Source organism: Salvelinus alpinus, chromosome 3 (genome assembly GCF_045679555.1).
Source record: "Salvelinus alpinus chromosome 3, SLU_Salpinus.1, whole genome shotgun sequence".
Classification (NCBI taxonomy): Eukaryota; Metazoa; Chordata; class Actinopteri; order Salmoniformes; family Salmonidae; genus Salvelinus; species Salvelinus alpinus.
Genome location: NC_092088.1, coordinates 28,815,159 through 28,830,688, shown reverse-complemented (window position 1 = coordinate 28,830,688; position 15,530 = coordinate 28,815,159). Strand labels below are relative to the sequence as shown.

The 15,530-nt window shown below is 40.4% G+C and overlaps 1 protein-coding gene and 1 non-coding gene across 2 annotated transcripts in view; one reads left to right on the top strand and one right to left on the bottom strand.

Moving 5' to 3' along the window:
- The window catches only part of LOC139570514 (LIM and SH3 domain protein 1-like), a 49,524-nt gene extending 37,474 nt beyond the window's left edge, over nt 1-12,050 (bottom strand). Inside the window, exons 1-3 of the mRNA XM_071392442.1 lie at nt 11,770-12,050; nt 10,390-10,484; nt 9,513-9,597 (exon numbers count right to left, since the gene is read on the bottom strand). Coding sequence (XP_071248543.1) covers nt 9,513-9,597; nt 10,390-10,484; nt 11,770-11,838 — 249 coding nt within the window. The 5' untranslated portion in view covers nt 11,839-12,050. The remainder of the gene's footprint in view (nt 1-9,512; nt 9,598-10,389; nt 10,485-11,769) is intronic.
- Nucleotides 12,051-12,768: 718 nt separating this feature from the next.
- On the top strand, nt 12,769-12,840 carry trnac-gca (transfer RNA cysteine (anticodon GCA)). The gene has a single exon. It is a non-coding gene; the product is annotated as a tRNA-Cys (tRNA).
- The last annotated feature ends 2,690 nt before the right edge of the window (nt 12,841-15,530 follow it).

Here is a 15,530-nt window from a genome sequence, read left to right as displayed (position 1 = left end):
ATGATTTTGGAAAGAGATGTTGGTCATGTAGTGTATATATACATATTATGATTCTATTTTTACTCAAACCACCCGCAGGCCGGATTGGACCACCAATGTGTGTGGGTGTTAACTTCTTATGGCTGGGGGCAGTATTGAGTAGCTTGGATGAATAAGGTGCCCAAAGTAAACTGCCTGCTACTCAGGCCCAGAAGCTAAGATATGAATATTATTAGTAGATTTGGATAGAAAACACTCTGAAGTTTCTAAAACTGTTTGAATGATGTCTGTGAGTAAAACAGAACTCATATGGCAGGCAAAGACCTGAGAAAAAATCCAACCAGGAAGTGGGAAATCTGAGGTTTGTAGGTTTTCAAGTCTTTGCCTATCCAATATACAGTGTCTATGGGGTCATATTGCACTTTCTACGGCTTCTACTAGATGTCAACAGTCTTTAGAACCTTGTTTCAGGCTTCTACTGTGAAGGGGGAGAGAATAAGAGCTGAGTGACTAAGAGGTCTGGCAGAATGCCATGAGCTCAGTCAGGAGTGCACTCGTGAGAGGTAGCTGCGTTCATTTTCCTTTCTAAAGACAAAGGAATTCTTTAGAATTATTGAAGGTATATGTTAAAAACATCCTAAAGATTGATTCTATACATCGTTTGACATGTTTCTACGAACTGTAATGGAACTTTTAGACTTTTTGTCTGGCCTGCGCCTCATGAATTTGGATTTGTGAACTAAACGCGCAAACAAAAAGGAGGTATTTGGACATAAATTATGGACTTTATCGAACAAAACAAACATTTATTATGGAACTGGGATTCCTGGGAGTGCATTCTGATGAAGATCATCAAAGGTAAGTTAATATTTATAATGCTATTTCTGACTTCTGTTGACTCCACAACATGGCGGGTATCTGTATGGCTTGTTTTGGTCTCTGAGCGCTGTACTCAGATTATTGCATGGTGTGCTTTTTCCGAAAAGCTTTTTTGAAATCTGACACAGCGGTTGCATTAAGGAGAAGTTTATCTATAATTCCATGCATAACACTTGTATCTTTTATCAATGTTTATTATGAGTATTTCTGTAAATTTATGCAAAATCACTGAATGTTTTGGAAGCAAAACATTACTGAACATAACGCGCCAATGTAAACTGCGATTTTTGGATATAAATATGAACTTTATTGAACAAAACATACATGTATTGTGTAACATTAAGTCCTATGAGTGTCATCTGATGAAGATCATCAAAGGTTAGTGATTCATTTTATCTCTATTTCTGCTTTTTGTGACTCCTCTCTTTGGCTGGAAAAATGGCTGTGTTTTTCTGTGACTAGGTGCTGACCTAACATAATTGCATGGTATGCTTTCATCGTAAAGCCTTTTTGAAATTGGACACTGTGGTGTGATTAACAACAAGTTTATCTTTAAAATGGTGTATAATACTTGTATGTTTGAGGAATTTTAATTATGAGATTTCTGTTGTTTGAATTTGGCGCCCTGCACTTTCACTGGCTGTTGTCATATCGATCCCGTTAACGGGATTTCAGCCGTAAGAAGTGAAATTCGATTTGTGTTTGTGATCATGCCGTTTATAGTTAGGCCTACTACAGACAAAGAAGTTTGTATAACATGTCGTAGGCTGTAACAGACAAAGACGTCTGATCATCGCCAGGGGGTGAGTGAGAACTGGAAGGGAGGGGAAAGCAGCAGTGGAGCTACCGGAGCTACATAAAAACATTTGTGAATAAAGTATAACATGCGCAGAAGGTTGTTTGGCTATCGGGAAGAGGCATCCAGAGAGTCTGGTCACCCAGCTAATATTCCTCACTGGATTCTGGATCTCCAATACTTTTTTGTAAAATAAACCAATGGTGACTCCATACCGTTGCCTCCGCTCTAATATTTGTAAGGTTGCCCATGGAATGGTCTTCCCCAGAGCTGAAGATCCGAATCAGATTCTGTGCATGTGTTTCTTTACCCCTAATTTGCACACACATTTTTGTGGTCACCCTCGCTTCACATTTCGAACTGTCAATCGTGTAAGAACCAACGCTGGAGATGAGAAGCAGGAACGGGGAGTAGAACATTTAATGTAGCACAGACATGGAACAGGACAGGAACAGCGTCAGAACCAGGGAAGAAAATTACAAGCGAACATTAATGCTGAAGCGGGGAACAGAGCTGGGGAACAGACAGATAAAGGGGAGGAACACAGGCGATTGAGTCCAGGTGAGTGCAATGAATCGCTGATGCGCGTGACGAGGGGAGCAGGTGTGCGTAATGATGGTGGCAGGAATGCGCAATGCTGGGCAGCCTAGTGCCCTCGAGCGCCAGGGAGGGAGAGCGGGAGCAGGCGTGACAAATCGTGAATGATAAGTTTTACCAGTGAAACGTCCATGCAGCATCTGAATGTCAACCATTGTGGTGGCATTTTCCTGTATTACCAAATGAGGAGAGTTACAAACTACACACCAGTCAGAGTTATACTTAAACTACATCTTTAATAAGCTTTAAGCTTTAGCCTTTGACTTTCAACAATTCACTATCTATAATGAACCATTGAGAGTGACTACAGAAAAATACAAAGATCTTTTATAGCCAAGATACACCCCTTTCAACTTATATGACGAACCACAGATCTTAGGAACAGTTCACAAAGGTTAAGATTTGTATGAAAGATATCTATAAAACATAGCAGACAGTTACTGCTGTGTCAACAGTTCTCATTGTAAAGACCAGTGTCTGGCCCCCTCCTACGCCAAACTGGAACCCGTCTCACCCTGGTACGGTATAGCACGAAAACATTACCTTTACTATCTGGAATGCTCTTTAGGCTTCATTACCCAAAGACATCGTAAATCTCCTCTGTCAGTGCTATCTCATTGAGGCCCATCCTCAGTGGAACACACACAATACTCTATTCTTTCGAATGTAACAACTATTATAATCTAATACAAGCATTATAACATCATCTTACAAGCATTATAACATCATCTTGCAATTTTCCACGACACCCATTTCATCTCAATAATTTTCACAGGAACATGCATCTAGATCTTCTTGAGTTATGTACAGTGTTGTTTCGAGGTACATTGTTGTTCTGAATTACGTACAGTGAGTAGATTTTAGAGCAGATGGTGTTAACAAACTGTAGCATACCTGTGTTTTGTTTCAATCAAAACACATATTTTGCCTAGTGGTGCGTAGGGCTGTGGCAGTCATGACATTTTGTCAGCTGGTTATTGTCATGCAAAAGTCTGCCGGTCTCGCGGTAATTGACCGTTAATTAACATAAACAAGTTTAGCTGCATACAAAACGCTTTATGCACGCCTTTGAAACATTTACATTTTTAAAAAGTATAATAAATCAATTTAATATACATCATCACAATAAATCCAATATTTATTTTAGTCAGGTCTAAAGAAATATGATATGAAGAAAATGTATTTCAGAAGAACAGAATTTGAGTTGGCCTAATGTATGTTATCTGGCAATGCTCCATGCCATAGGCTGTAGGCTTGTTCATTTAGCTGACAAGATATGTCCTGTGCCATTATATATATTATATGATTTTATAGTAAGAAGAATATAATTGAACTTAGCTGAATAAAATAGAAAGTATATTTTTCTCATTCTGGAGCGAGGGCGCATATGAAGTGGCTATGTTGAGCGTTAATGTGATCATTTGTTACAGGTCCTATACGCTAGATTTAGAGTTATCTGCCAACTTTAATTGTGAATGATACAAACCTTACAATGTCTTAGAAATCAAAACATATTTCTACATTTTACGAATATAGGCTTTTGATGATTTGAGAAAGTCAAAAAAAAAAGCTTGCCTCACTTTCATCAAGTTATCATATCTTCACCCATCAAACTGTTCTCAATGTAATATTGTCTTTATTAATATGTAAAATTAGTTTAGATTTACAATGGCCCATTATAAAATGGGCAGGAACAAGGGCAAGGGAAAAAGACATGTCGTCCGTATGCACTCGAATAGAGAATGAAGGCAGCGCTCGGTTTTATAGTGGAGCTGTGCTTAATATGTTAATATATAACTAAATATAAGAACACTTATTTCACTTCACGCATCAACCACTGTTTGAGGGGCATGCTCTCGCTGCGTGACAGGTGATATTCCGCCCCAAACTCTGTATGCCATGGGCTCTCCAGTCCTGTTCCTGCAGCTACCCAGTGCTTAATTTGAGAAACCATGTGAAATCTGTTCGGCAACATTGATAGTAACATGTTTTCGCAACGAAACATATTTCACTAAACTGTTGACAGCCCCTCTCCAGGAGTAGATGGAAACGCATGGTGGTGAGATACTCTGTATAGCTAGAGGTAATGTGTCACCCAATGAATTATGAAAATATAAAAAATGCCCTATTACTAGGCTGTTCAAAATCAAATACAAATTCACTATAATTGTAGGCTAACTGTAAGCCTTTGAGGCTTGGGCTCATATGCCTAAGAATAAGCTCTAACATGTGTATTGATGTTTTGAATTAATCGTCACCTTAGAAAGCGCTGTCTATTTCATTGTGCTAGGCTTTGAAACAACATCCACAACGACCATGTTTTACACTCAGTTTCAACCTGCTGTTGAACTTCTTTCTTCAAATTGATCATCACATTGAGTTGAGTTTTAAAAGCATGACACTGTTTTGATGATAAGTGTGTGACGTGATTATCGATTGCATTTGCATTGATGTCAGAGTGGTTAGAGGGACAATAGAGCCCTGAGTACCAGGCCATTAGGACCTGATGGTCGTTAGCAAGTTGTGTACTATCAAAGCATGTCCAGAGTTCATAAAAGGAGATTACCGTGACTCAACGGTCACATGGAATTTTACTGCGGTCATGACTCATGACTGCCAGTGTGGCGTTAATACGGTCACCGCAACAGCCCTACCTAATGGTGCACGCTGTTGACTTTTGGCCGCATAAGATACAAATTTGACCATTTGCACAATCATCCTAAAATTTCATAAAAAATTACGTTATACTATGCTATTATATTTGGTTATTTTATGTAGAGTACTATCATTATGTGATCTTGCAGACATTGATTCAGCTTTGATATAACTTTAATAAACGAGCACCATTCTCCATTCCTCACTGAGATTCACCAGGGTAGCCTCTTCTAGGCAGCCGAACAAGTAGAGCAGAAACTGCGTATAGTGGAGAATTTGGCACATGCGGAAATCCTTCGAACTTTTAGCTGTCAGGAAGAAGGTTCCAAAGAATTCGGATCCACAGATCCACCCCGTAATTTTAAAGCCTCCAACTGCTGGGAGCCACAAGTACTAAAGTCATTAACAACAACCCATAGCAGAGAAGAGAGAACTCCTCCTTGACACACACACACACACACACACACACACACACACACACACACACACACACACACACACACACACACACACACACACACACACACACACACACACACACACACACACACACACACACACACACACACACACTCAGATGTGAGTCATGTGCTTGCTATGCTATGAGGAATATGCTTTCTCAGTGAGGGAGAGCAGGGGTGCATCGACTTTTATGGTTATGGTTTATGAACAATAAAAAGGCCTTGCTCGGGTGAGTGAGAGTGAAGGGAAAAGGACCATACAGTGTTTACAGAAAGTACCCTCCTACAATAGGAAGATTCTAAGAAGTTACTAAACATTTATATTGTTTAACATTACATTAACATTTCCCTTTTGTCAAACCTTCCTCTAAAAGTTTTACCAAATTGACAGACAATGCATTTTTTTCACTGTAAATGTGAATTGCTAATTAAAGGCCCAGTGCAGTCAAAAACTAGATTTTCTGTGTTTTAAATATATATTTCCACACTATGTGGTTGGAATAATACTGTGAAATTGTGAAAAGGATGATAATGCCCTTTTAGTGTAAGAGCTGTTTGAAAAGGCTGTGTGAAAATTCTGTATTTTTTGTTGGGATGGAGTTTTGGCCTGCCTGGTGACTTCACCAATAAGAAAGATAGTTCCAAACATTGGATTAGGAATTAGTAAATGAATAGGATCTGGTTCAAAACCTCTTTCCCAATAACAGGTTGTTTTCAGCTCCCCACTCCCAGACAGTCCTAGCAAAATTGTTGCTTGAGAAATTGCTCTTTGGTAAGAAGCTATTTTTGTTTCTTTTTGATGATTTTAATTGATAACAACACAGCAAGGTACTTAATTGTTACCCAAAAATGATTTGATATCGATATAAAAACAGCTGCATTGGACCTTTAACATCTATGGTAGTGGGAAGAATTACATGTAACCTTAATATTTTTGCTAATACTAAACATACTGTACAGCTGTGTGTGCATAGTGGCTGCTAACCTAAAAACACACAAAACACACTCCCGTTTCCTAGGAAGAAACGAGAGATAGAAGGAGAAAGAAAGGAATAGAAAAAGGAACAGATAGTGATAGAGAAAGACAAGCAGAACAGGGGGTCTTTAGCGATAGGGGGGTTTGACCTTAAAGCCTTAGTCAAATATTTGATTCACGTTTGACTACCATTTTGTGGCTGTGGGGAGGATTTACTGGTATCAGTGTGGCTAGTAATAGGTTTAGGTTTATTTAATCATCTTGGTACATATGCAGAAACATAACATAAAATGTGATGTCATACAACAAGTGAAAAGATAAGACCAGCCTGAAAAGATAAGACCAGCCTTATCCATGACTATTGTTTTAGGGAAGAGTTATAGGTAACACTTCTTATGAATACCTTCTTCATAATGCATTATAAACACATTCATAGTGCCTTATTAGCTATGCATAATGCACTTTAAGCTATAACTACATGCATAAAGGATTATGAGTTATTATGCACATGAGATTCTGTATTAGATTGTTCATCTTGGATTGGATCATCTTTGTTCATGGTAATGTACACTGAGTGTACAAAACATTAAGAACACCTTCCTAATATTGAGTCCCCCCCCCCCCCTGCCCCCCTTTTGCCCTCAGAATAGCCTCAATTCGTCGGGCATGGACTCTACAAGGTGTTGAAAGCGTTCCACAGGTTTCCTGGCCCATGTTGACTCCAATGCTTCCCACAGTTGTCTCAAGTTGGCTGGATGTCCTTTGGATGGGCAACCATTCTTGATACACACGGGAAACTGTTGAGCATTAAAAGCTCAGCAGCTCTTCAGTTCTCAACAAACCGTTGCGCCTGGCACCTACTACCATACACTGTACAAAGGCACTTAAATCTTTTGTCTTGCCCTCTGAATGGCACACATACACAATCCACGTCTCAACTGTCTCAAAGCTTAAAAATCCTTCTATTGCCTGTCTCTTCCCCTTCATCTACACTGATTGAAGTGGATTTAACAAGTGACACCAGTAAGGGATCACAGCTTTCAGCTCGATTCACTTGGTCAGTCTATGTCATTGAAAGAGCAGGTGTTCATAATGTTTTGTACGCTCAGTACAGTAATTTGCTTAATCTAGTCGCTTTGTATCAGAGATATGAATAGGGAAGGAAAGCCCGTGTGGGAGTTTTGGTTCATTGCCACATGAGAGTGTGCATATGTGTGAGCATATACAATGACGGGGTAGGCTGTCATTGTAAAATAAGAATTTGTTCTTAACTGACTTGCCTAGTTAAATAAAGATTTTTTACATTTTTTTTATGTTTAAATGCATGTGACTCCATGATCACATTGGCCCCACAGGGGTTCCCAACCTTTTTACAGGGGTTCCCAACCTTTTTACAGGGGTTCCCAACCTTTTTACAGGGGTTCCCAACCTTTTTACAGGGGTTCCCAACCATACTTTACATTTGATAAATTCCTAGAAGCGCTACGAAATCTTTGCTAATTTAATGCAAATTTCTGGCAATTTTACGTAGTTTAACATGACATCTATTGTTGGGTATGCTATTTCATGATAATAATGATGGGGGAAATCAAGTCTAGCTCATTTGAGGTTATCTCCCTACCAAATATGTTGTAATAGTGTATTATAAGCCATTTTAACCTCTTATTCAGAACACCGGGGACTATCAAAGTAGCCAAATGCTTTATGGTTTTGTGCAGTTTTCAGAAAGTGAATAGCTCCATTGATGGCAACAAATATTTGTGACTCATTTGAAGGTTGTAGCTCAGGCTCTGAATGTCAAACCGAGGATATCCCTATGTCCAACAGGGTCGTGTCTTTCTTATGCAGTTTATGGTTGGTTGTTTCTAGCCTAAAGCATTGCAGAGATATTCATCATTATACATTCGTTTATTTAATAAGGATCAGGTTTTTTTTACCCCTCAAATCAAGTAAGGCCCCGCAAACCCCCCAGGAAACTTTATCTCGACCCCTATGTTGGTAACCTCTGCAATAGGGTGTCTGCAGTATCCATGTTGGTAATTGCTGGATAGATAACATATGTGTTTGTGTGTGCGTGTGTGTGTGTGTGTGTGCGCGCGTGTGTGTGTGTGCGTGTGTGTGTGTGTGTGTGTGTGTGTGTGTGTGTGTGTGTGTGTGTGTGTGTGTGTGTGTGTGTGTGTGTGTGTGTGTGTGTGTGTGTGTGTGTGTGTGTGTGTGTGTGTGTGTGTGTTTCCATGGCCTCATTACTAATATGTGAGTTCAAATTGGGCCATGCAAACGTCAATGTAGTGTGTGTGTGTCTGTGTGAGTGTGTGTTAGTTTCTAAGGAGGGTAAAGAAGGATTCATCAGTTGTAGAAGGAATCCAATTGTCATGACAGCGGGGTAGAGAGCTGGGTTCAATCTGTCTTACTGAGTGACGGAGTAAGAGATGGAGATAGAGAGAGGAAAAGAACGATAGAAGAGGTCATGCCACAGGATTAAAGAAAGATTACTATGGTACCTGGGTAGCAATGACGGGAGGAAAAGGTTAGAGAGAGGTTACAGTACGACACCAAGTGTGTATGCGCCCTGCAAGGTAAGGTCTAATGTCAGGATTTAGAAGTCTATCTCTGCACACAGGACGTGAATCTGGGTTGTCTTTGATTCCCAGTCTAAAATAAATTGGTTTCAATTTCAATTTGGTTAAAGAGGCCGTAGATGTTGATTTGAGGGCCTTTGCACTCTTATAAACACTTATACCTCCCGAGTGGCACAGCGGTCTAAGGCACTGTATTGCAGTTCTAGAGGTGTCACTACAGACCCTGGTTCGTTCCCAGGCTGTGTCACAACCGGCCGTGATCGGGAGTCCCGTAGGGCGGCGCACAATTGGCCCAGCGTCGTCTGGGTAGGGGAGGGTTTGGCCGAGGAGGTAGGCCGTCATTGTAAATAAGAATTTGTTCTTAACTGACATGCCTAGTTAAATAAAGGTACAATTAATTAATTAATTATATGGGTATATACACACAGATAGGCAAGTTGCACACAGATAGTGTCCTGGACTACAGTAAAAAAAGCCCTTTTCATTGGAAAATCTCCATTGAAAGTACTTTGTGCTTTTTAGTCCAGGACTAGGTTTACTCTTTGTCTAGGAAACTGGCCCATAGAGTTCAGTAGTATCTGTGTTCTAACCTGGCTGTTCAACATGCTCTGCTGTTTGAGTCGCAGGTTCTCTGGGGTGTCAATCACGGAGGTGAAGGAGCTCTTTGGGTAGTGCCTGAAACAAAGAGCCAAAAAGAAGAGATATCAGAGCAGGATGTGAAGAGACATACACAGGGTAAGAATGTACATTTTTTCTTCTTCTAGGGCTTTTTTCCCACTGTCAATTGATTTTCAGTGGAATTTTTGGGCCTTTCCAGAGCACTGACCAAACTAAACTTGGGTGGTTGAAGCTAAGGTAATCTATGTTAAGTAGGCCCTCCTATAATGCCCCCCTCTGGAGAAGGGTGTGTGCACACAGGTAAAATACATCCTGGATTAGGAGTTAATCCCACCACACACACACTACTGTGAGTACACACATACACACACGTGTGCGCGCACACATGGACACGCAGCATGTCTGTGTTTGCCAACTGCACCCTGTCATGCATCCTGTGCACAATCCTTTCTTGGTTAATTTGATCTAGTCACCATAGGGGAGTGTGGGAGAAATTGTAAGACACTCTCTCTCTCTCTCTCTCTCTCTCAGAAGCAATCCTCATACGAATGACAGATTTGTCTCTGTCTCTTTAAACCTCCCTCCCTTCGCCCATCTGTCTGTCTGCCTAGTCCCACTTCTCTATATCACCTTTTCAATGACATGACAATAGCCTTACTGTCTTGTGATTCCCGTAGCTCATTGTAGTGGAGTTGGAGGGATCATTGTCTATCTGTCTGTCTGCCTGCCTGCATAAACGAAAATTCAAATGAAAAGCACCTAGCACACCAGACAACGTGCTTGCAGTGCCTGCCAGACAGATACAAACATGGACGATAATATCCATGGTATGCTGTGTGATATACTCACATACTGCAGTAGGGTTTCTTGTCGAAGCCTTGGTAATTCTTCATGTTAAGGGTCATTTTGCACACCTCGCAGCTGAAACATCCTTTATGCCAGTACTGTGAAGAATGGATGGAGAGAAAGGGAGGGAGAGAAAGAGATGGAGGGAGAGAGAGAGATGGACGGATGGAGGGAGAGCGAGATGGACAGATGAAGAGAGAGAAATATGGAAGGATGGGGTAGAGAGATGGAAGGAGACAGGGAGCAGGGAGAGAGGGGGAATATTAGGGTAAAATAGCTAAATTACATGATTTAGGACTAGTGTCACGACTCAAGTATGACTAAATCTATGACTGTTGGAATGTTTGCCCTATGGGAAAATCAAATCCAAGTGTAATGGCAAATTAAATGTAATCTGCAATGACAGCATGGGAAAATTCCATTCTTCTAACATTAAAGCACAGCTGCACCACCGTTCCATGACTCACAAAACCACCATATCCCCCTGACCCGTGTGGACTCGGAGTGGGTTGACATGGGAAATTGAGTTTTCAGACTTGATTTAGAAGAAATCCGTAAAGCAAGTGTAAAATATATTTGGAGGGATTTTTGTGCTTTCAACGTTCCAGATTTGACACACACACACACACACACACACACACACACACACACACACACACACACACACACACACACACACACACACACACAGAATAACAATAACCAAAAATCATATCTGGTAGATAAGCACATGCCACAAACCTCAAGTGTTTGAAAATAGACATGATATGATCTTGGGCAGGGCTATGACAAATGCAATGAGCTTCACACACACGACAAAATTATGTTCATACTGTTCACAATACCAGGGTTATTAACACCATGTTGTAGATGTAGAGAGGGACATAGAGATTTGTTGAGCTTCCAATTCACTGGTCATGTAAAAGAGGAGAATTGATGTCTAGCTTGTCATGCACACCTTGCAGTTGTAATTGCATGTTACAGCCTATTACAACATGAATCAGCTCCCAAACAGGGGATTAACATGTAACATGGAGTAAATTGTATTATTATATATGGACTGGATACATTTAGCTAGAGCTGGATAGATAAGGAATACTACCCACATCAGACAATGTTATCATAGGCTAGCCTATCCATTGTACATTTTCCAAAAGACTAAGTATAATGTAAACAGACATTGGCAGAATGTAGGCTATCATTGACACAGCAAAACTTATGAACCTTTAGTGCAACTAGATAATGTATCATTCATTGCTTTTTTCCACCCATGCACCCAACATGCGCTTGCACAAAGAAGATAGCTAACTCCCTCAATATAGTTTATTCTATTCTGTGAATATGCGTAGGCCGAAATGCGCTCGAATCATGCCCACTCCTTACCTTGTCTAGACAATTCACTTTTTCCGTGGGGTAAACCATTTTACTGCATCTTCCACATAACGGATTCATGGCGAAAGGGGAAATCCTCTTTCAGAAATAACGGGACGCAATGAAATTAATATTCTGGTGTAGACCTATTGAAGTGAACCTATCCAAAATAGCGTCGGGTAAATCGGCAGATATTCTAAATTCCAATAGTCAGGTTTTTGACAGCGCACAATTCTTACTAGGCGCGCGCGTTCACGAAATTGATTAAATGAAAACTCGGTCATGAGGCGAGAGGGAGAGGCTTATTTTCGGAGAGCGGAGAGGGAAGGCGGTACCGCTGTAATGATGTAGAACCTTCAAGCAGACAATTTGCTCCGTAATAACCTTATAAGGAGTACAGCAGACGTGTCTTGTATTTGCTGTTATAAACAACATTGGCACAAGTATGGTTATGGTATTCAAGTCATTCGCAACTTGTAGTCTAGGGGTAGACCTACTGAAGTTGCAATCCTGAATGAGTGTGCCAAGTTCTAGGGCGTTGCAGTAGTTTCAACATGTACTAGTAGCTAGGCAAATAACCATCAAAGAAATAAAACAAACTCAGAGAACAATGATGCCATGTGTTGACAAAATGACAAAAATGACATGTAACCCCCACCCCCATTAAAAAAGTACATAATAGGCTACATACATAAATACACAAATATAGAAACCAGAAATGTGTTACCCCCTATTATTTTGTGGGGAATTAGACAAACGCCTGGAATGGTTTGATCGACCTAGTGTTAAATTGAGAACATGCTCCTTTGGTGTCATGGCAGCGATTTACATTGCCACGTATTTACATTGTAACATATCAGAGATTTTCCGTGTTGGTAGATGTGTTTAGAAATATTTTCGTTTTTGCTGCCTTTCTTCATAAAACATCTTACTATTAAAACATCACAATGCTACAAAGGCAATGGTGGTGTAGCCTACATAAGCTCTTAAATCTCAGTATTTATCGTTAACGGGGGTATAGCTCAGTGGTAGAGCATTTGACTGCAGATCAAGAGGTCCCCGGTTCAAATCCAGGTGCCCCCTCATTTTGGCGATGCATATTTTATCAGTAGCATATTGATTGCTTGTAATAGTTTTTCACACGTCATACTATTTATTCAATATTGGTATCCTGAATCTGATGTATATGGTAGTAGACATGTAGGGCAGTAATGCAGTACAAGTGGAAGTACGTATGGTTTATAGCAGACCTGGGCAATTATTTGCGATGGAGGGCCACATTAGAATATATTTTTTGCCATTGCGGGCCAGAATAATATTACAGGATTATACATCATGTGTATGACTGTGTTGACAGATATATCTACTGTAAATCACATCCAGATATTCTACTTATTTTACTTTTTTAACATGCACATAAATAAAACACATCCATGTTCTCCTTTTGGTAGGTATTTTCATTATTAAACATGCAATGAACTACACGGAGGGAAAAGTACACTGTGCATTCAACACCACGGAAATAACTCTTGTTAACGGGTATGCACACAAACACAAGAAAGAGAGCTCAACATTACATTTAAACTACTCAATCAGTGTGAGGTGTGAAATCTCTGGGCATTGACTAGAGCAGTGAAGTCAGGTATAGTTTCTGAAACTATGTGCAGGATTGCTGAGAGGTGAGAGTCAGTAAGAGACGATCTGTGCCTTGACTTGTTATATTTCATCACTGAAAATGTCTGTTCAAGTACATAGGTTGACCCAAACAGTACAAACATCTTCTGAGCATGACTCCTAATCTTTGGAAAGTTTTGTTCATCGAGAGATGCATAGAACCTTGTCAGTGACATTGTTTTGAATAGTTCTCCAATCACTGCATCAGACTGAATGAAGATCGATAAGCTCAAGTTGCAGGTCAGTGGGAGCGTTATCCACATTGAAGGTGAAAGGAGAGGAAACCAACAGCATGTTATTTTCCAACACTTTGAAATCCTCAAAACGACTGGTCATCTGATGAGGAACAGACTAGTAGTGTCGGAAGGTGGGTGAGATTGTTGGCTTCTACTTGGCGGGTCAGGAGGAGTAATTTTCCTTTGAAGGCTGTACATCTGATGTGAAAAAAGGCTCTTGCCTTGTAGTTTGGAATTTAGTTCATTCATGAGGGCCATGATGTCCACAGTGAAGGCAAAATCGGCCAACCATTCTTTATCTTGCAGTTGAGGGAAATCCACATATTTTCCTTTCATTTGTAAAAACTCAGCAATCTCCAACTTCAGGTACCACACCCTTTTAAGCACCTTCCCCAAACTCAGACATCTTACGTTTGTGTGGTAGGGGAGATCTGCATGACCCAACTCTGTCTCTTCCAACAGTGAGACAAACTGCCTTTGGTTTAAAGATTTTGCTCTTATGAAGTTTATCACTTTAGTGACTGTATTCACAACATGGCTCATTTTCAGAACACATTTACAGAGCATCTCTTGATGAATAATGCAATGCAGGAAAATAACTTTCTGATCTGGGTTCAGCTCAGCTACTTGATCTTGTATCTTTTTCAAAAGGCCAACATTTTTCCTGTCAAGTTTGGGCACCCTTCAGTGGTCACACTGGATACCTTTTCAAAACTCAGTCCCAGCTTTGCCACACACTTATTAACCTCCTCCAATAAATCTTTCCCTGTGGTTGTGCTCCTCATTGCCTGCACTGAAGCAAGCTCCTCTGTAATTTCAATGTCTGGGGTCATGCTTCGTAAGAATATCAACAACTGCGCTGTGTCACTGCTCTTATCCAGGGCCAAGGAGAAATAGGTGAAATCCTTTACCTTGTCTTTCAACTGTTGTTCCATATTCTCTGCGATGTCCGTCTTGACAGGGAAATATTTTCAAACAGCTCTTTCTTGTCAGGGCAAAGTATTGCTGTTGAGTCAATTAAACATTATTTAATGAATTCACCCTCAGCGAATGGCTTGATATATTGTGGGACAGTACATATCTAGCTCTCGCAATTCCATCGTTTTCTGAATGCAGTTTTGTGAAAAGTCCTTGCTGCTGTTGCAACAGAAAGCAACTGTTTCGATGCACTTATCCTCTGCTCAGAAGACATATTCCTATATTTCTCTACATGCTTCATCTGGAAGTGTCGGGACGAGTTGTAGTCTTTCAAGACTGCAATGCTCTCTTTGCACACTAAGCACACAGCTTTCCCAGATACCTCAATAAATAAATACTTCGATGTCCACTCTTGCTGGAACACCCTACATTCATTGTCTACTTTTCTTTTCTTTGAAATCTTTGAAAAACTCATTTTTGCTAGCTAGCTAGCTACAATGTGTAACTGTGACGTGTGTGTCAGCCTGTCAGTCACTGTCTGTCCTCGTGCAGTTCTTATTTATACGTGCCTTCAAAATAATTTTCCCACAAGCGGTGGGAATCATTAAATCATTACACAAAGGTGAGTATTCATTGGGCTTTTAATTTGAATAACGAATACGTTTTTCAAAACTTTTCTATCACAAATTCTTTATGTGATCTGTGCATGATTCTGCGGGCTGTATTGAATCAGGTCGCGGGCTGCATATGGCCCCCGGGCCGGCCTTTGCCCAGGCCCGGCTTATAGTTATACAGGTGAATAGCCAAACTTACCTGGGTCTGCCTTCAGTGTTTTGGGTCATTCCAAGTTATCTGACCCTGCTTTGGAACCCTGGTCACGATATGGGTCTAAACCTGGTCTTATGGGTCAGCTTCAGTTAACTATAGGCTAGAGATGGAAAGTGG